The sequence below is a fragment of the Taudactylus pleione genome, unplaced genomic scaffold (genome assembly GCF_031769625.1).
Source record: "Taudactylus pleione unplaced genomic scaffold, aTauple2 ptg000157l, whole genome shotgun sequence".
Classification (NCBI taxonomy): domain Eukaryota; kingdom Metazoa; phylum Chordata; class Amphibia; order Anura; family Myobatrachidae; genus Taudactylus; species Taudactylus pleione.
In genome coordinates this window covers 7637064-7657390 of record NW_028284559.1, presented here as the reverse complement: position 1 = coordinate 7657390, position 20327 = coordinate 7637064, and the positions used below count along the sequence as shown (strand labels likewise).

The 20327-nt window shown below is 45.5% G+C and overlaps 1 protein-coding gene across 3 annotated transcripts in view; it reads right to left on the bottom strand.

Moving 5' to 3' along the window:
- The window catches only part of KAT6B (lysine acetyltransferase 6B), a 183372-nt gene that overhangs the window by 30466 nt on the left and 132579 nt on the right, over window positions 1–20327 (bottom strand). For all 3 annotated transcript variants that reach the window (XM_088474988.1, XM_088474990.1, XM_088474989.1), the window contains exons 12-15: window positions 20095–20256; window positions 18442–18535; window positions 1037–1268; window positions 84–243 (exon numbers count right to left, since the gene is read on the bottom strand). In XM_088474988.1, coding sequence (XP_088331114.1) covers window positions 84–243; window positions 1037–1268; window positions 18442–18535; window positions 20095–20256 — 648 coding nt within the window. The remainder of the gene's footprint in view (window positions 1–83; window positions 244–1036; window positions 1269–18441; window positions 18536–20094; window positions 20257–20327) is intronic.

Here is a 20327-nt window from a genome sequence, read left to right as displayed (position 1 = left end):
CCTGTGTATGCTAAGCAATATGACTACAGCAACGTCATGAATAAAATAGAATGGCATGGTGGCTGGTTATAAAGGAATATTACCTCCTTTTCGGCTTCTCTCTCTTCTTCAGACACAACAGCATTTAAGGAGATCACTGGTGCCCACCTAAGACAGTCTGGATCAACTTCATTAACTCGGGATTGAGATTTTACTTTCACCATGTAACTTGCCATGACTTTTTCACGTTGGATAACAACAAACCTGCAATGAAAATGGCTAAGTAATTTATATATAGATGTGACACAGACAATAGGTCTGTCAATGTAATGTCATTCTTAAAATAATTCAATAAAGAAAATGTTCTGTCCGTAGAATTAAAAAGTGTACATGCATCAGCAAGGTCTGATTTGATTGCATTAACATGGCTTCTTATACTGTACATCTTCCAGCACAACGGAGCTTATAGTTTGCATGGTAATGACTTGGGCACAGATGACCACAAGACAGGCACATGGTATTTATATGCTTAATAAATTTTTTTTTTTTTTTTAAAGTAAAAACAATAAAAATTCCACACACACATTAATACCAAATTGTCCGTTTGTTCCCAAAACATTTACGGTTTAAATTGTGTTATGTGAACATGAGAAAACTAACCTAGTCTGTAACCATCAGACTTCACAATAAATTAATATTTAACCCCAAAAATGTCTCAGGTAATGTATATTATTGCACCAATTTATTTTTCTTTCTTTTTTTTATACCGTGTGGATATAACTATTGCTACTGCAGTCCATATGGCTTTTTTGGTGTAATGAAAAGTGTGTTCTGATATATGTACAATTTATTTCTTTTTTAATGGGAATTAGGTATGTAAGTTAAGCGGATGGCGTGTTAGATGAATTTCTAAATATATACTACGCACAACATCTACCATGGTACACAGAAGAATAAAACTCCAAATAATAATACGTAATAATAAAATCTGCAGGACGTAAGATTTTACTCCATAGTATTCTAGAGTAGAAGCATCTTCATATAGATAAATCGTTACCTGTCTCCTCTTCTGTCTATCATGTTGAGATGCTGCAAGGTGGTGGCAATGTCATGAGGACACATTCCTGTGGCTCGACTAAGACTTTTCACGTTGATCTGCTTCTCATGATGAGTACACAGATAGTCTATGACGACACTCTTCCAGTATGCCAAATAAGACAAGCGACCCAAGTCTGATAGCGGTTTCTCAGGCGAGCCTGCCTGCCCCTCGCATCGGGAAAGCAGGTAGCCTACAGACAGAGGAACACAATTAGGATAGTTACTACAAACATCAGCATTTTGTCATTCATGTAAGCCTCTTATGCAAATGTGGTTAATGCCAGAGGTTCAATTAACAAAAAGTCAGTTTTATTAGTTATTTAAAGGGTAGAAAAACACAAAGATACAGCACAAAAATAGATACCTATCGCTAATATCTAAGTTTTATCTTGAAGTTCAATTTTGAACATAGTCATGCCACACGTACCAAAACAACCTTGAAAAAGAACCGATTGTCATTAATGAGGACTGCAAATGCCAAACACATAACGGATGATAATGTACAGTGGGTTTTGCACTATACGGTAGGATGTCATTCACCAATGCATACGGCAGTATAAATACTTACAATATAAAATACAACTATGCATAGTGCCCAAAACTATTGCTAAGCTCAGAAATGGGACTTGCAGGATTTGCTATTTAGTAAGCATTATCTGAAGGTAAATGCTCACACATAGGGACTGATTCGGAGTTGCATGATATGCCGATGTTGACGGAGGTGAGCGACTTTTTTCACTACTGCGTGTGTGTGCAGGCTTAAAGTGTCCTGGAGAGATGGTTGAACTCCTCTCCTCCACCGCCTACTCCCCCCCACGCCAGGCGGAGCTGTGTATAGGAAACTGTAAAGTGAATGGCCGGGGTTCTGGAGGTCGCTTAGGCCTGCAGAATCTTTGGGGCTAAGACAGTGTAATATAAATTTTAGATGCTTTTTAGCACTCCTGCCATTAGCTGAGACTACAATGTTAGGTCACTTAAAAAGAAAAAAAAAATGTTCTATATCATCAGTGTAACTCTATTATTTTTCATCCTCCTACGCAGGGGTGTTTCTAGAGAGCTCAGGGCGCAGCCGGATGAAGAGGAGGGGGCCCATGACGGACACTGCACACGGGCCCCCACCTCTCCGTCCGGCTGTGCACTGAGCGGTGTGCGGCCAGCACCGCACTTATAGACTCTGGGCACTAGAGTGTGCCCGGAGTCTATAGCGCATGCACAGGTCATCGGGAAAATGGCTTGAGCGCCCATTTTCCCTGTACTGCACATGCGCAAATGACGGGAAAATGTTGCGCCTATTTTCCAGCAGTGTTTTTACAGGCGCATACACTGGAGCAGTCGTGGGACTCCGGAGAGGTAAGTTTTACTGGTGCAGGTGTGTGGTGCCGGCCCGTGTGCCCCACACACCCTGCACCCATTATAGAAATGGCCCTGCTCCTACGTCTCTCCAGCATCATCCCCCTGCATCTCTACAGTGCCACCCCCACTGCTACCAGTGCCACCTCCGGGTCTCACCAGCTTTATCCTCCATGTCTCTCTCTAATGCCATCCCCTAACCTTTTCTTCAGCACCATCTTCCTGTGTTTCACAAGCATCAGCTCCCCACATCTCACCACCGCAATTCCAGTGTCTTCACTCTAACACCACCCCCCGTGTCTCTCCAGCTTATATCCTTGTGTCCATCCAGCAGCTTCCTGCCCATGTCCCCCACCATCAGCTCCCTGCTCGTGTCCCCCACCAGCAGCTCCCTGCACCTGTGTCCCCAACCAGCACCTCCCTGCCCCTGATTGCTCTCCCACCAGTAGCTTATCACCTGTGTCCCCCTGCTATAAAGGCTGGTGCAAGTTTCGATGGTGAGGCAGATGGTGGCGTCAAAAGACAAACTAGGTGGTATCACAGCATGTACGGACGCTGATAGTGGGCGTCTCAGTCCTGTTACATTCATACACACGTATGTACACCAGGGAAGGACTTTGTAATGGTCACAGATGGGCGATTGCCCCTGAATCAGCTCCAAAATGTCCTAGAACTCTTTCGGCCCGGATGCAGGTTATATGGTTTGGCTCTTAGCAAATAAATACGGCTTGGTCAGCCTCTCTTTTGCTTTACGTTACATTATCATCAAAGTGTACAGTAACATGTACAAAGAATGTATGTAATGCTTCCATGCCTAATTGCTTGTGATTGTATTTACATAGTTGTACGGCTATGTATAATAATGTTCTTTTAAAAGCTATTTCAGACTAAGTGTTCATACATATGGCTGATATTACATCTTACCAAGATAAAGGAAGCAGTGTTTGTGGTCTGTTCTGCATTCACTAAAGATACTGTGATTACTGCAAGAGTTTTATTGCCGTGGTCACTAGTGTAACATGCTTTCAGCGGGAAGACATGTTCTATCGGGACCAATGAAGGGCAGCTCACCAATGGCAAATTACCATAAACGCACCCAACAAGAGAAACTGAATACAGTGTCCTTCCATCTATTTATAGACAGGAAGCCTGCTGTGCATTACCTTACCATGCACAGTCACAACTTCATCGGAGTTCTGATAAGATCCTGGAATGTTTACATAATAAATATATATATATATATATATATATATATATATATATATATATATATATATATATATATATATATATATACACACACACACACACGTTTTCGTATGTTGCATTCACCACTTTTATAGGTGCTATTTGTATTTTCCATCTAAAAATCAAACCCACAAATAAACATTGTATATCACAAAGTGGCACGAAGATGACTTAATATAGTCAGAACTGTAACATGTGGAAAGGTTTGTACCTTTTTTTGTGCGGAATAAAATTAATATTTTTTTTAAATGAGACTTTTTACAAAACAGGACAACAGAAAAGACCAAATTTTTTTTTACATTTTAGTTTTTTTTTTTTTTTTAAACTTCACTAAAGCAAAATTTGTAACTATAATTGACAAATCATGTTTAAAACACAAATTTTAATGCAACAGTAAAAAGCGGGTTAATGTCATATTAAAAATTCTTTACCCTCTTTTTAAGACAGTTTTGATATGCTTGAGATCACAGTGGAAAAGCTTTTGCTTAAAATTGTTTTATGTTCGGATATAAAATCTCTAAAATCTTAAATTTGAACTACCGCTATTAACAACAATCAGCATTTTTGAAAATTCGCATATACAGATCTTGCCTATGCTTTATAATTCAGCTTTCCCCTTCAATATGGGGGATATGCTTAACAGCTCGGCTCCCAAATCCCTCCTCAAACGTTCTTTCATACATACATACATACATACATACATACATACATACATACATACATACAAGTAGGCATCATTCTTAGCACCTATTGGTACGGTTATATTATAAGTTCACACATTACTTTGTAAAGAGGCATCACATGATACAATGAAACAGAACACACAGTATGCAGACTAGGCAGCAGTTACAGCAATGGCTTCTTAGCCAAACTGGCGATAGACCAGCACCATATAATCCATCACTGACTAGTCTGCCAAACTGACTACAGGCACGCACAGTGCGCACTTAGTGAATCATTAGAAATATAATCAAAGAGGGAAAATGATCCTTGGCAGTAGGGATGCCGGTGACCTGGCCTGAGATTGCCGCAGATGGCTACAACCTTTACAGAATCTCACAACAGTTTCAAATATCTGATATTCACACTAAAATGGAATTGATGTTCTAACAACTGCAGTTTGCACATTAATCTTACCTGGATGAATTGTAATAGTCAGAAACCCACTTGCTTCTTCCAAAATGAAAAGTAGATCAGTACTTACTCTGCAGTACTTTGCACTTCTGTCTCATTAGTGGCACCACCTGAGTGCAGACCATGTTACATTATGCACGTGGGACCTACTCTACTGCCCCACCTCAGGACTGCCTATTTAAGGAGCACCCTGACGGCAAAAGCTACCACCAGGTAAATAATGGATGAGTGCAATGCGCTTGTGGTGTAAAAGCAGCTCAGTATTATTGATAGTATATAAAAATGAGAATGAGCGCTATATGGATAAATTAGGCATAATAAACGTGTAACATAAAATAATCATAAATGATATTGATGTTTATAGTCTTTTGACTAATGTGGGAGGAAAGTCAGGACCCGGTCCGGGTGATGGTTCGCCTATGCCCGTACCACCAGGTAAAGCTGCTCCCTCCCTCCAGCAATAGCTTCCTCATGCTAAGCATGCAGGACAGTCCTAGCTGCAATCTTCTTATTGCTACTGCATGTCAGGATGACAATAGCAGGGGCAGGACAGTGAACAAATGCTCTATACAATTAAATAAAGCATGTTTTCTGAAACAAATTAAAATCTTTCATTTGCTTTCTGATCACTGCCAGCCGACATCACTGAGCATCACTGAGCTGTCCCAGTACACTTCATTGGTAATTTGTGGCAACAGAAGATTTTCTTTTGCTGGTAAAAGCAGTAACATAGAACCTTTACTGTCACCAATTTTTGGTAAATAGACCCCTTAATAAGATGTGGCCCCAGGTGTAATGTCATATATGATTTAGCACATCGGAAGCACTGTGCTTCTAATTATAGATAAATCCAAGTCATCTAGAAATTACATCCAACACCTGTACATAATTTGGAAGAGGGGATTTGGGATCGGTTATCTTGGATGCAGAGTTTAGAATTCTCTGGACAAAAAGGAAGTGTGTGTGTGTGTGTGTGTGTGTGTGTGTGTGTGTGTGTGTGTGTGTGTGTGTGTGTGTGTGTGTGTGTGTGTGTGTGTGTGTGTGTGTGTGTGTGTGTGTGTGTGTGTGTGTGTGTGTGTGTATTAGCGTTGCTGATACCAAAATCACTCTGGACAAAAGTGTGTGTGTGTGCGCGTTAGCATTGCTGATACCAAAATGGCTCTGGACAAAAGGAAGTGTGGGTGTGTGCGCACGTTAGCGTTGCTGATACCAAAATCACTCTGGACAAAAGGAAGTGTGGGTGTGTGTGCACGTTAGCGTTGCTGATACCAAAATCACTCTGGACAAAAGGAAGTGTGGGTGTGTGTGCACGTTAGCGTTGCTGATACCAAAATCACTCTGGACAAAAGGAAGTGTGGGTGTGTGTGCACGTTAGCGTTGCTGATACCAAAATGGCTCTGGACAAAAAGGAAGTGTGTGTGTGTGCGCATTAGCGTTACTGATACCAAAATGACTCTGGACAAAAAGGAAGTGTGTGTGTGTGTGTGTGTGTGTGTGTGTGTGTGTGTGTGTGTGTGTGTGTGTGTGTGTGTGTTAGCGTTGCTGATACCAAAATGACTGGACAAAAAGGAAGTGTGTGTGTGCGCGCGTTAGCGTTGCTGATACCAACATGAAGTGTGAGTGTGTGTGTGTTAGCATTGCTGATACCAAAATCACTCTGGACAAAAGGAAGTGTGTGTGTGTGTGCGCGTTAGCATTGCTGATACCAAAATCACTCTGGACAAAAGGAAGTGTGTGTGTGTGTGTGCGTTAGCATTGCTGATACCAAAATGGCTCTGGACAAATGGAAGTGTGGGTGTGTGTGCACGTTAGCGTTGCTGATACCAAAATCACTCTGGACAAAAGGAAGTGTGGGTGTGTGTGCACGTTAGCGTTACTGATACCAAAATCACTCTGGACAAAAGGAAGTGTGGGTGTGTGTGCACGTTAGCGTTGCTGATACCAAAATCACTCTGGACAAAAGGAAGTGTGGTGTGTGTGCACGTTAGCGTTGCTGATACCAAAATCACTCTGGACAAAAGGAAGTGTGGGTGTGTGTGCGTTAGCATTGCTGATACCAAAATGGCTCTGGACAAATGGAAGTGTGGGTGTGTGTGTGCGTTAGCATTGCTGATACCAAAATCACTCTGGACAAAAGGAAGTGTGGGTGTGTGTGCACGTTAGCGTTACTGATACCAAAATCACTCTGGACAAAAGGAAGTGTGGGTGTGTGTGCGTTAGCATTGCTGATACCAAAATGGCTCTGGACAAATGGAAGTGTGGGTGTGTGTGCACGTTAGCGTTGCTGATACCAAAATCACTCTGGACAAAAGGAAGTGTGGGTGTGTGTGCACGTTAGCGTTACTGATACCAAAATCACTCTGGACAAAAGGAAGTGTGGGTGTGTGTGCACGTTAGCGTTGCTGATACCAAAATCACTCTGGACAAAAGGAAGTGTGGGTGTGTGTGCACGTTAGCGTTGCTGATACCAAAATCACTCTGGACAAAAGGAAGTGTGGGTGTGTGCGTTAGCGTTACTGATACCAAAATGACCCTGGACAAAAAGAAAGTGTGTGTGTGTGTTAGCGTTGCTGATACCAAAATGACTGGACAAAAAGGAAGTGTGTGTGCGCGTTAGCATTGCTGATACCAAAATGACTGGACAAAAAGGAAGTGAGTGTGTGTGCGTTAGCGTTGCTAATACCAAAACTACTCTGGACAAAAAGGAAGTGTGTGTGTTAGCGTTGCTGATACCAAAATGACTCTGGACAAAAAGGAAGTGTGAGTGTGTGTGTGTTTGTTAGCCAGGGTTGGACTGGCCCACAGGGGTAAAGGGGAAATCCCCGGTGGGCCCCACTACCTGAGGGCCCTACCTCTTCTTCTAATGCCAAGTTTCAGACACTTGAATTATACATTGTTAATCTATCACAGAGTCAGTTACCTGGTAGAGCAAGAACATGGATGAACAGACCATGCACTTTTCTATCCTTGTTGTCTGTAGGCCATTTCCTCTATAATGGTTGGCCAATTCTCCGTGGTGGCTGGCCACACATTTTAAGCATAGGCCCCTACCAATGCCTTCCCCCGGTGGGCCCTTCATTCCCCAGTCCGACACTGTTGCTAGCATTGCCGATACCAAAATGACTCCACATGTCCTTGCACTGAATGCAGTATTGCCATCCCAATTTTCCTAGCAGTGCTCCCCACAGTGGCTATGGATTGATCACCTTGGTGTATGAAGTTACTTGAAAAGAAGCACCGGTTTGTTTTTGCTGTAATTTGTATGTCTTTCTTTGTTCTGTACTCAGATTTTGTTGAGTTCAACTACAGCACCTAAATGTTAATATAAATATCCTATTCTTCTTACTGTGATGAGAGCAAATGAAGTAACCGATATAGTATGTTTGTTTATTCTTGAACACAAATAAGGGCTGACCGTGCTGGTGCATTAAAGAATAAAATCTGAAAACAGAATACTGGAGAGAATAGAGACTGGAGTGAGATATTCTGTAGGAAAGACATGAAACCTTTAACCATCATACAACTGGCAATAAGGCATGCAGCTTCACATGTGAACAACGATTATGATTCAAGAGAAACTGCGGTGTTCCTAATTGTCATATGCTTTATGCTACTACCATTAACACACTCAGATGAAATTATAGTGCATAGAAAGTATTTCAATCTGCTCCACTGCCTGTATCTGTATATATAACATGGCACTAGCAAGCAATATCCTGTCTGTTACAGACAAGAGACATAGGGCGAAAAAAAGGTTAAGTAAAAGACAAGAATCTGGCAGTGCGAGGCGGAGATAATGAGAGAGCGCTGCAGGCTGTCAGTGTTATTAAGAGGCACTTAGAGGGGCCACGACAAATTCCAGGGGGGCAAAGCCGTCTGACTTTGTGTAATTACACTGAGCCGCCCTCATTACACACCTGCACATGCCCCCAATAAACATCCAGACAGACCAGCGATACCATGCAAAACAGACAAATATACAGAAAACCAAATAGTTCAAGCAGCACAAACATAATCCAATCAAGTGGACAATTATGGTCACTTATACATAATTAATGGCCATGTGCCTGTAGTAGAATCATACAGTGGTGTTTGAATTATGGCTGTAACACATGTCGCTGAGAAAGCAGCACACTGCATTTCCCACAACATTAGTTTTATACACACAAAGATCAGACACAGCCACGGTGCCCAGACAATCACACTTCAGACACATGCGCTGCAGAGAGCTCTAACAGACAAAAGAGCTACAAGCACACAGCTGCCAAGATCAGCTTAAGCTAGGAGTCCCTACAGCAGGGAGAAGGAGGGAGGGAAGGAGGGAGAGGAGGAAGGCCTCCATTCCTAGGGTGAGATTTTACACGCAATGCAGATTCCTTACTTAGGTTTCACCCTCTGCTCGGCTCTATAGATTTATTGTATGCAATGCAGGTTACATAGGTTAGAATACAAGATAGATCTTTAAATCTCTCAAACAGGAAGCAAAAAGAGAGACAGCTTACTCACCAATAATAAGATACATTGGCAATTGACAAAAACAAACGCTCGCCCTAGATGTGCCACATGGTAATGTAGCAGTTAAATATACAGCCATGGCCAAAAGCTTTGAGAATGAAGTATTGGTTTTCACAAAGTTTGCTGCTTCAGTGTTTTTAGACCTTTTTGTCAGATGTTTCTATGGTATACTGAAGGAAAATTACAAGTATTTCATAAGTGTTAAAGGCTTTTATTGACAATTACATTAAGTTTATGCAGAGAGTCAATATTTGCAGTGTTGACCATTCTTTTTCAAGACCTGCAATTCGCCCTGGCATGCTGTCAATCAACGTCTGGGCCACATACTGACTGATGGCCGCCCATTCTTGTCTTATTAATGCTTGGAGTTTGTCAGAATTTGTGGGTTTTTGTTTAACCACCCGCCTCTTGAGGATTGACCACAAGTTCTCAATGGGATTAAGGTCTGGGGAGTTTCCTGGCCATGGACCCAAAATGTCAAAGTTTTGTTCCTCGAGCCACTTAGTTATCACTTTTGCCTTATGGTAAGGTGCTCCATCATGCTGGAAAAGGCACTGTTCATCACCAAACTGTTCTTGGATGGTTGGGAGAAGTTGCTCTTGGAGGATGTTTTGGTACCATTCTTTATTCATGGCTGCGTTCTTAGGCAAAATTGTGAGTGAGCCCACTCCCTTGGCTGAGAAGCAACCCCACACATGAATGGTCTCAAGATGCTTTACTGTTGGCATGACATGGCATGATGGTAGCTCATCTTTCCTTCTCCAGACAAGCATTTTTCCAGATGCCAAAAACAATCTCAAAGGGGATTCATAATAGAAAATAACTTTACCCCAGTCCTCAGCGGTCCAATCCCTGTATCTTTTGCAGAATATTAGTCTGTCCCTGATGTTTTTCCTGGAGAGTAGTGGCTTCTTTGCTGCCCTTCTTGACACCAGGCCATCCGCCAAAAGTCTTCACCTCACTGTGCGTGAAGATGCACTCACACCTGCCTGCTGCCATTCCTGAGCAAGCTCTGCACCGGTGATGCCCCGATCCGGCAGCTGAATCAACTTTAGGAGACGGTCCTGGTGTTTGCTGGACATTCTTGGGCGCCCTGGAGCCTACTTCACAACTATTGAACCACTCTCCTTGAAGTTCTTGATGATCCGATAAATGGTTGATTTAGGTGTAATCTTACTAGCAGCAATATCCTTGCCTGTGAAGCCCTTTTTGTGCAAAGCAATGATGACTGCACGTTTCCTTGCATGTAACCATGGTTAACAGAGGAAGAACAATGATTTCAAGCTCCACCCTCCTTTTAAAGCTTCCAGTCTGTTATTCTAACTCAAATCAGCATGACCGTGATCTCCAGCCTTGTCCTCGTCAACACTCTCACCTGTGTTAACGAGAGAATCACTGACATGATGTCAGCTGGTCCTCTTGTGGCAGGGCTGAAATGCAGTGGAAATGTTTTTTTTTGGATTAAGGGCTTGATTCAGACCCGGTCGCAAGCGCTGAGCGCTTGCAACCGGGTCGATGTTTGCCCACTGGACATGCGCACGACGGAGCCGGCATGTGCAAGACCCGGCTAGCGACGGGTGCTCCGTCACTCCAGGTCTCGCACCAAAGGGGGGAGCCGTCGATGGCGATTGACAGCTTGCCCAGTTTGGTAGGCAGCCGGGGGGGGTGGCTGGCCAAACGGAGGCGTTCCCGAAGGAATGCCTGCCGTTTGGGGGCGGCCCCGTTGACATCACCAGTGATGTCAGTGGGGCCGCCCCCAAACGGCAGGCATTCCTTCCATCACCAGTGATGTCAGTGGGAGAGCTTCCGGCTCTATTAGAGCCAGAAGCTCTCTGGGGCTTGCGGCCATGAGACCCTACCACAAGGGTCTCATCGCAAGCCCGATGGTCGCGATGGTCTTGACCATCGCGACCATCAACCTGGCCGCTCGCAATAGCTGTGGGAGGTCACCCACAGCTATGCGAGCGGCCAGGAGGCCGAACAAAAAAAAACAACGCCCTGATTCAGAGCGAGCGCTCGTTCAGAGCGTCCGTCTCTGAATCAGGCCCTAAGTCCATTGTCATGGCAAAGAGGGACTTTACAATCAATTGCAATTCATCTGATCACTCTTCATGACATTCTGGAATATATGCAAATTACCATCATAAAAACTGAAGCAGCAGACTTTGTGAAAACCAATACTTGTGTCATTCTCAAAACTTTTGACCATGGCTGTACAGCTATGGCAGTGGTTCCCAAACTGTGCACCGTGGCACCCTGGGGTGCCTTGGGACACTTGCAGGGGTGCCCCAGGTCGGTGATCCAGCACCAAATCAAATTATTTATAGTCAATGTAATGTAAATATATGGAAAAACAGAAGCGCAAACCTGTCCATCACCACATAACTGAACCTAAGGATGACAGATCAGCACAATTTACTTCACTTTACTACATTTTAACAGAATTTCTCAATAAACTTTTGGCTTAGAGGTGCCTTGAAAACAATGCTGATACCCTAGGGCGCCATGGTTCAAAAAAGCTATGGGAAAGAAAATTAAATGAAAGAAATAAATAGAAGAAATATGAACTGGCAATATAATGTTTTATGCAACAAGTTAGAAATACATTGTTTTTGGATGACACTTCCCATATCCTGTACAATGTACTTGTGTCATGTCAAACAATTAGGCGTTTAACACATTTTGACACACACCTTTATTGGGAGTAGTTTCACTTATACAAACCAGTCAACATGTTCAAACACCTAGGTGTAACCTCTCCCAATGTAGCCTGTGATTATCTTAAATGTAACTGGATACAGCTACTTGAAAATACAAAGGTTGGAAATTAGTGTTGGTACATATGGACTGTTTCAGTAAAGTGAAGCCGTTAGAAAATACATTAATGCCTAAGGCTAGGTACACATCAGAACGACGTGTATTCCAGCTGACCCAACACCCTCATGGACGGCTATATTGGGCGGCCGCACACACTGCACGATCTGATGCACGACCGCGCAATATACCCTTCCATCCCGCAGTCATCTGTATGCTGTCGTCAGCAAGGTCAGCCTTTCTGACGTGCAGCACATTAAATGAGATGATCCTGCTGCCGACACACATGAACGCGCAACTGAGCGTACACACTATGTGATGTGAGCGATATATTGTTTCAATTTGCCTGAAAATGACATATAGTCCAATATATTGCCTAATGTGTATCCAGCCTAACACAGGGCCTAATTCAGAGATGTACGTATACCCAATGTTTACACACATCTCCAATGTTTTCAGATCTGAGCATGCACAGAAGCTGCACTGCACATGTACAGATCTGGGGCAGCAATGTCGCTCACAGTAACCCAAACACTGCAGCATGATTAACATGCTGGCATTTGGGGGTGGTGACAGGACGGCGACAAGGAGCACTCCAGAAAATGGGGTCTTGTCAGCCCCTGGCAGCGTGATTTTCCCAGACATCCTGAGCAACCTGAGGGTTACTCAGATGTCCAATGATTACAGAATTGATCCAACGGCTGCGTCTTCGGACGCAGTATCAGCTCAGAGAAGCCTTCAGTGTGCGTCTTTTTATGTAAGACGCCTCCTGCGGCTTTTGCATATTTTAGCACAGCTGTTGCGTACATAGGGACTGATTCAGCATTGTACGCCAGGCTAGTGCGATGCTGAACGCAGACTCCCTATTATTGGGAATCTGCGCGTGCGCTGGACCCATTCTGCTCATGTGCAGAACGGATCCTGCATGATCGATTGACAGGTAGAGGCATAGCAGGGGCAGTAGAGGGGCAGGGACAGCCGGCGTTCCCGAACACAGAGAAGTGTCGCCCCAGTTTTCGGGAGTGGCAAGGCCAGGATCTGCGTTCACAGACGCAGTTTCCTGGCCTTACAGGCTGTGTAAGATGAGGCTTACTCAGCTGGCCAGCACAGTCCACAGACCTCGGTCGCAGTGCTGGGATTGCAAATGCAGTAGGGGGTATCAGACAACTCCTTGCTGCATTTGCATGTTTTCAAGGACGGAATTGCAAAGCTGCTTGCGTGCAACTTTGCAATTCTGTCCAATACTGAATCACCCCCATAGACACAGGCTGTGCTACTGCATCCATCTCTGAATCAGGCTCACAATCCATATCCTGCAAACCCAGCATATCTCTGACTCAAAGCCAGCTTAATTAGACTCCAACCCCAAGATAGTAGCGAGGTGGCATAATATAGTCATCTTTATTGATTTCCTGTAGATCAACGTGATGATTAAGAGACTGCTTACACATGACATGATACACAAGGCGACGGAAAAATGTAATAAATGAATAGAACAATAAAACAATAGAAACCTTTAAGCCAGTAATTTATCACACTTATCACATTGCTATGGGATCATTTCTAATCTAAAATTAACTAATTAACTAGATAGAAGTCAGACACTTATGTTTATTAAGATACCTACAATCAGCATGGTTGGGATAATGATTAGCATTGCTGCCTCATAACCATGAGGTCATGAGCTGAATTCCTGACCAAAGCACTATCTGTGTGGAGTTTGTACATTATCCCTGACTTCGTTCCCACACAACACGAACACACTGGCAAGTTATTTGGTTTCTGACAAAAAAAAATGAACCCTAGTGTTTTTGTGTGTGTGACCATGTGGTAGGGAATACCGGTGTAAGCTCCACTGGGGCAAGGACTGAAAGTTGTGTGGAATTGTGATTCAGTACTTACTAGTAGTAGAGCAAAGCAATGATGACTGCACATGTTTACTTGCAGGTAACCATGGTTAACAGAGGAAGAACAATGATTTCAAGTTCCAACCTCCTTTTAGAGCTTCCAATCTGTTATTTTCTAACTCGAATCAGCATGACCGTGATTCTCCAGCAATTAATCTCAGTGTTCTGTATACACAATTGAGGATAGATATATAGACAGACAGATATGACAGGTAAAGCTGGCCACACACTAGACCAACTTACATCCAACCAGCCAACTTGTTGATTGGTTGGAATGAAAATCTGGTAACGTATGGGAGTAACTGATGATCAGCAATTTGCTCCTAAATGCCAGAAAACAGATGAAAATGGTCGTTCAGACAAGTTTGTTAAATGTTTGATCTAAACTATTTGTTCAAACAACAGTTTTAGTCCATTTTCCAGCGTTTGGGAGCAAATTGCTGATTCTATTCCTTACCAGATTTTCATTCCAACCAATCAACTAGTTGGCTGGTTGGACAGATAATCTTTAGATGTGTGGCCAGCTTAAGTCTGATGAACAGTAATTTCCCGCAATATTCTGACAAAGTAACAGTTATAGAGTGTTCAGATATCCTGAGCGGCCTCATTCATCTCATATGGAAATGTCCCAAATAATAGCAGAAAGTAATGCACATTCATTTGTCAGAATGGAAGATCAGCAAATTTTTCTTACAGGATTTGATGCTGCAATATTTTTAAGGCATAGCCAGCCTGGTTGGCTACTGGAAAAATAGATGGAAATTGTCAAGTTTGAGAAATCGCTGTGCATTACATTGTCCACTCAAGTTAAACTTGATCCAGTAGTGTTCATTTTGGCCTCAGTAGATCAAAATGTCAACCCTGCCTCCTGCATAATCTACTCAAGTTATATTTGCGGGCATGGCCAACATGACACAGCAAGTACTCTTACTACCAGGTCTCATTTTCCTAATTCACATGCACCAATCAGTGGCGTCACAAGGGGGGTGCAGGCCGAACCGGGTGTCACCCTCCAAGGTGGTGACACCAGAAGCGGTAGCTGCTAGGGGCGGGCGAGTCGTGCGGGAGCCGCCCACTTCCCCGGTCGCCGTGCTTAAAAGTTTGTCTTTTTTCAAAGAAAGTGCGCAGCGCTTGACGTTACACTGCGCCACCGCTGAGAGGAGCCCACTGCCCGCTCACTACGCTGCTGGAAGAGAGGATCCCGCTGCCCACCCACTACTACGCCCTCCACTGGAAGGCTGGAAGAGAGGAGCCGTCAAGAGGAAGGTAAGTGAAGTGAGGGCTGGACACAGAAACACAGAAGGGGGGACAGGCTGGCTCTCTGAGGACACAGAAATGAGGGCTGGCTGGATACAGAAGGGGGTGCGGGCTGGCTGGATACAGAAGGGGGTGCGGGCTGGCTGGAAACAGAAGGGGGGGCTGGCTGGCTGGAAACAGAAGGGGGGGCTGGCTGGAAACAGAAGGGGGGGCTGGCTGGAAACAGAAGGGGGGGCTGGCTGGAAACAGAAGGGGGGGCTGGCTGGAAACAGAAGGGGGGGCTGGCTGGCTGGAAACAGAAGGGGGGGCTGGCTGGCTGGAAACAGAAGGGGGGGCTGGCTGGCTGGAAACAGAAGGGGGGGCTGGCTGGCTGGAAACAGAAGGGGGGGCTGGCTGGCTGGAAACAGAAGGGGGGGCTGGCTGGCTGGAAACAGAAGGGGGGGCTGGCTGGAAACAGAAGGGGGGGCTGGCTGGAAACAGAAGGGGGGGCTGGCTGGAAACAGAAGGGGGGGCTGGCTGGAAACAGAAGGGGGGGCTGGCTGGAAACAGAAGGGGGGGGCTGGCTGGCTGGAAACAGAAGGGGGGGCTGGCTGGCTGGAAACAGAAGGGGGGGCTGGCTGGCTGGAAACAGAAGGGGGGGCTGGCTGGAAACAGAAGGGGGGGCTGGCTGGCTGGAAACAGAAGGGGGGGCTGGCTGGCTGGAAACAGAAGGGGGGGCTGGCTGGCTAGAAACAGAAGGGGGGGCTGGCTGGCTGGAAACAGAAGGGGGGGCTGGCTGGCTGGAAACAGAAGGGGGGGCTGGCTGGCTGGAAACAGAAGGGGGGGCTGGCTGGCTGGAAACAGAAGGGGGGGCTGGCTGGCTGGAAACAGAAGGGGGGGCTGGCTGGCTGGAAACAGAAGGGGGGGCTGGCTGGCTGGAAACAGAAGGGGGGGCTGGCTGGCTGGAAACAGAAGGGGGGGCTGGCTGGCTGGAAACAGAAGGGGGGGCTGGCTGGAAACAGAAGGGGGGGCTGGCTGGAAACAGAAGGGGGGGCTGGCTGGAAACAGAAGGGGGGGCTGGCTGGAAACAGAAGGGGGGGCTGGCTGGAAACAGAAGGGGGGGCTGGCTGGAAACAGAAGGGGGGGCTGGCTGGAAACAGAAGGGGGGGCTGGCTGGAAACAGAAGGGGGGGCTGGCTGGAAACAGAAGGGGGGGCTGGCTGGAAACAGAAGGGGGGGCTGGCTGGCTCTCTGGGACACACAAGGGGGGGCTGGCTGGGGTCACAGAAGGAGGTGCTGGCTGGCTCTCTGGGGACACAGAAGGGGGTGCTGGCTGGCTCTCTGGGGACACAGAAGGGGGTGCTGGTTGGCTCTCTGGGGACACAGAAGGGGGTGCTGGTTGGCTCTCTGGGGACACAGAAGGGGGTGCTGGTTGGCTCTCTGGGGACACAGAAGGGGGTGCTGGCTGGCTCTCTGGGGACACAGAAGGGGGTGCTGGCTGGCTCTCTGGGGACACAGAAGGGGGTGCTGGCTGGCTCTCTGGGGACACAGAAGGGGGTGCTGGCTGGCTCTCTGGGGACACAGAAGGGGGTGCTGGCTGGCTCTCTGGGGACACAGAAGGGGGTGCTGGCTGGCTCTCTGGGGACACAGAAGGGGGTGCTGGCTGGCTCTCTGGGGACACAGAAGGGGGTGCTGGCTGGCTCTCTGGGGACACAGAAGGGGGTGCTGGCTGGCTCTCTGGGGACACAGAAGGGGATGCTGGCTGGCTCTCTGGGGACACAGAAGGGGATGCTGGCTGGCTCTCTGGGGACACAGAAGGGGATGCTGGCTGGCTCTCTGGGGACACAGAAGGGGATGCTGGCTGGCTCTCTGGGGACACAGAAGGGGATGCTGGCTGGCTCTCTGGGGACACAGAAGGGGATGCTGGCTGGCTCTCTGGGGACACAGAAGGGGATGCTGGCTGGCTCTCTGGGAGGAGCACCGCAGTGTGAGTGCTGGACTGGTAAGTGGGGAGAGACCACGGAGCTGCGATCCTTGGTCCTGCTTTTTAATTTTTTTGGGTGGAGGTAGGGGGTGTCACCATGAGTTACAGTAGCGGGTGACACCAACCCTAGTGACACCTCTGGCACCAATAGTTAGCTAAATTTGTTAGTCAAGAAAATGAGCAAGTTAAAAGCAAGAGCAATTAACAAGTACAGCATTATAACACCTACATCAACTCTATGGTACAGGAATATTTGTACAGCTCACAGCAGATTATTATTTTTGGATGTTTTCTGGTTATAAAAAAAACAATCTCTTTACATAATTTAGTTTAAAAAAAAACCCACAAAAACAATTTTTCCATAAAGCAAGATATAAATTTGGCGAGTTTTATTTTATTCTAAAAAGGAGTTAAATGTGCAAAACAGACCCACGGGATACAAACATTTCCATCTTCAGAGAGACAGGTATAGGAAGCTTCTGTCCACGCCTGGCCCCCACCACTGCTACGCTAAAGTGAGCACCCACTGCAGAAATAGTAGTTCAAGAGCGTTGTGTTATGCCTAGAGCACACAGAAATGAAAGGTGCCATCTCTGTGGGTGCTTTACAACATTTTGCCACTAACCAGGCCCAGGGCCGTAATTCGCTATGGGCGACTGGTGCTGTCACACACAGCTATGCATGACATTGTTCAGTCATATGGGGAGGAGTTAAAGAGAGAACAATCATTTAAAAAAAGATTATGCCTATGGCTCCTTTTGAAGATAAAGCTTTGCATATTAAGCACAAAAATGCTAGATACTGATGTCTGCAGCCTAGTACTTGACCTGTGATCACATAACCCAGAGATTAACAAGGAAGACATACACTACTTATTGCAAAAGGTTCTTTACTTTCTTTGCTAAACTATAAATCAAGGGACTTCATGTCACTCACTTTTCAGAAGTTACATTTGTATTGTGTGACTGCAAATAATACTGATGACTCTGTGTAATAAGAGACCAGTTCTATAGAAGTATAATGTGTGCTTTAAGCAAACATCGTGCAGCATACAAAGAAGCCAGCTACTCAAGGGTCAACTGCGCTACATGCTTTCACCCTGGAGTAGGCCACCATTAGATGGCTTCTACTGGCGCTCATCCTGATGGTATGAAGGCTGAGATGGGGAGGAACTTACTGAAGTCGATAAGGAACCTTCCAAATCCCTGCCGTTGGTACTGAGGCAATATCATAATACAAGACACATTGTACTTCTGCTGGCAAAGTTTCTCCTGTGAGGAAACAAAGAAAGGAGTAAAAATAGGTTAAAGGTTTAAACAAACACTTTTATCAATTTATAATAATGTTAAACCTATCAAAAGCTTTAAATCAATTGGTGGCCCTTGCTCTGAATGTGGGTCTCCTACTCATTGTTTGTGGTCCACACCATTGCATTCAGACACCACTGACTGTTGTGTGCTATTTTTTCTCTAACATAGTATTTATCCCTCCAGCTAAATACTATATAATAAAATATATGAATCTGTCCCTCTTCATACAAAAACTTGTACATCACAATGGGACGAGACAGAATTACTAAGGCAAAGAGTATCTGGTATTGCTCACCAACACAGCAAGCTTTGTAAAGGGAAGTCAGATCTAGAACTCTGCAGCTGCCCTCCTATAGCAAAGGTCTAGGTTACTTTCTTTGCTGCAAAGGCTTCTTCCCACTCTGCAGCCTTTGATTGGAGGGTACATGTAACTGTTACTAAGCGCATTGCTTTACCTTTCTAGCTTCCTTCATTGCTTCTATAACCAAATATTTCAATGATCAGGGGGAACGGTTTATATTGTTGCTCTGGTATAGGGTACAATTTTACCCTGTGTTGTACCCTAGGGCAACAAGAAATAAATAGCTCTAATATAAAAATGGCTTAGAAATACAGAAGGTGGCATGTAGAAAAAGAGGCACTGTACAAGCTAATAAATAATCTACTCTGAACTATTGTGAAGACGGTCACTTGGGTTGTGTCATTTGGACACAAAGGGGCTGATTTAAAGTTAGGAGCATCTTCAGCTTCAATTGAAATATACTTTTGTGATGAAGGGGGAAAAATCTAGTACAGATTTGTTTTGGTGCGAGTGAGACGAATCCTAGCCCATACAGTGTGACTGTAGGCAGGGGCGTATCTATAATGGGTGCAGGGTGTGCGGGGAACACGGGCCCCTGGGTCCAGGGGGGCCCCGCACCGCACACCCTGCACCCATAATATTACTTACCTCTCCGAAGTCCCACGGCCGCGCAGGGGTCCGGCGCTGTAAAACGACTGGAAAATGGCCGCAGTGGCCATTTTCCTGTCGTTTGCGCATGCACAGTACAGGGAAAATGGCTGCCGTGGCCATTTTCCCGGTGACCTGTGCATACATTATAGACTCTGGGCACACTCTAGTGCCGAGAGTCTAACTCTGGCGCTGGCCGCGCACCGCTCAGTGCGCTGCCGGTCACCGGGCGGAGAGGAGGGGGCCCGTGTCGGAGACTGTACACGGGCCTCCTCTCTAGAAACGCCCCTGACTGTAGGCATGGCCAGAATGTCTCTGCAGCCTGTTTTATTTACACGGTTTGTAGTGCACTATGGTTTACATTTGGGTAGATTTTACACCTAACACTAAATCAAAAATAGCAGGTAAACAAATTGTGAGAAAGAAAATTTGGTAGACATTTGGCAGACTGGTAAGATCATGTGCCAGTTACAATGAAACCTTTGCGACGTTAAAACTGTCTGCATGCGACGGACTTGCAAACAGGTCAGTCGGACATAGAGCTGCTGGTAACAATCTGTAGGTGTCTTACCTTAGAAAAGTATCCAACCAAGTGACAGCCCTTCTTGTCGTTTTTGGTGAGGACATAGAAAAGGAATGGCTCCACATCATAATATAGAGTCTTGTGATCCAGGAAGAGCTTGGCCAGCAGACACAAATTTTGGCAATAGATTTTGCTGATGTTTCCGTCCACCTGAATTTAAACACAGCACCATGGACATTATTTAGGAGGGCACTGGACAAATAATAAGGAACCTACTAACA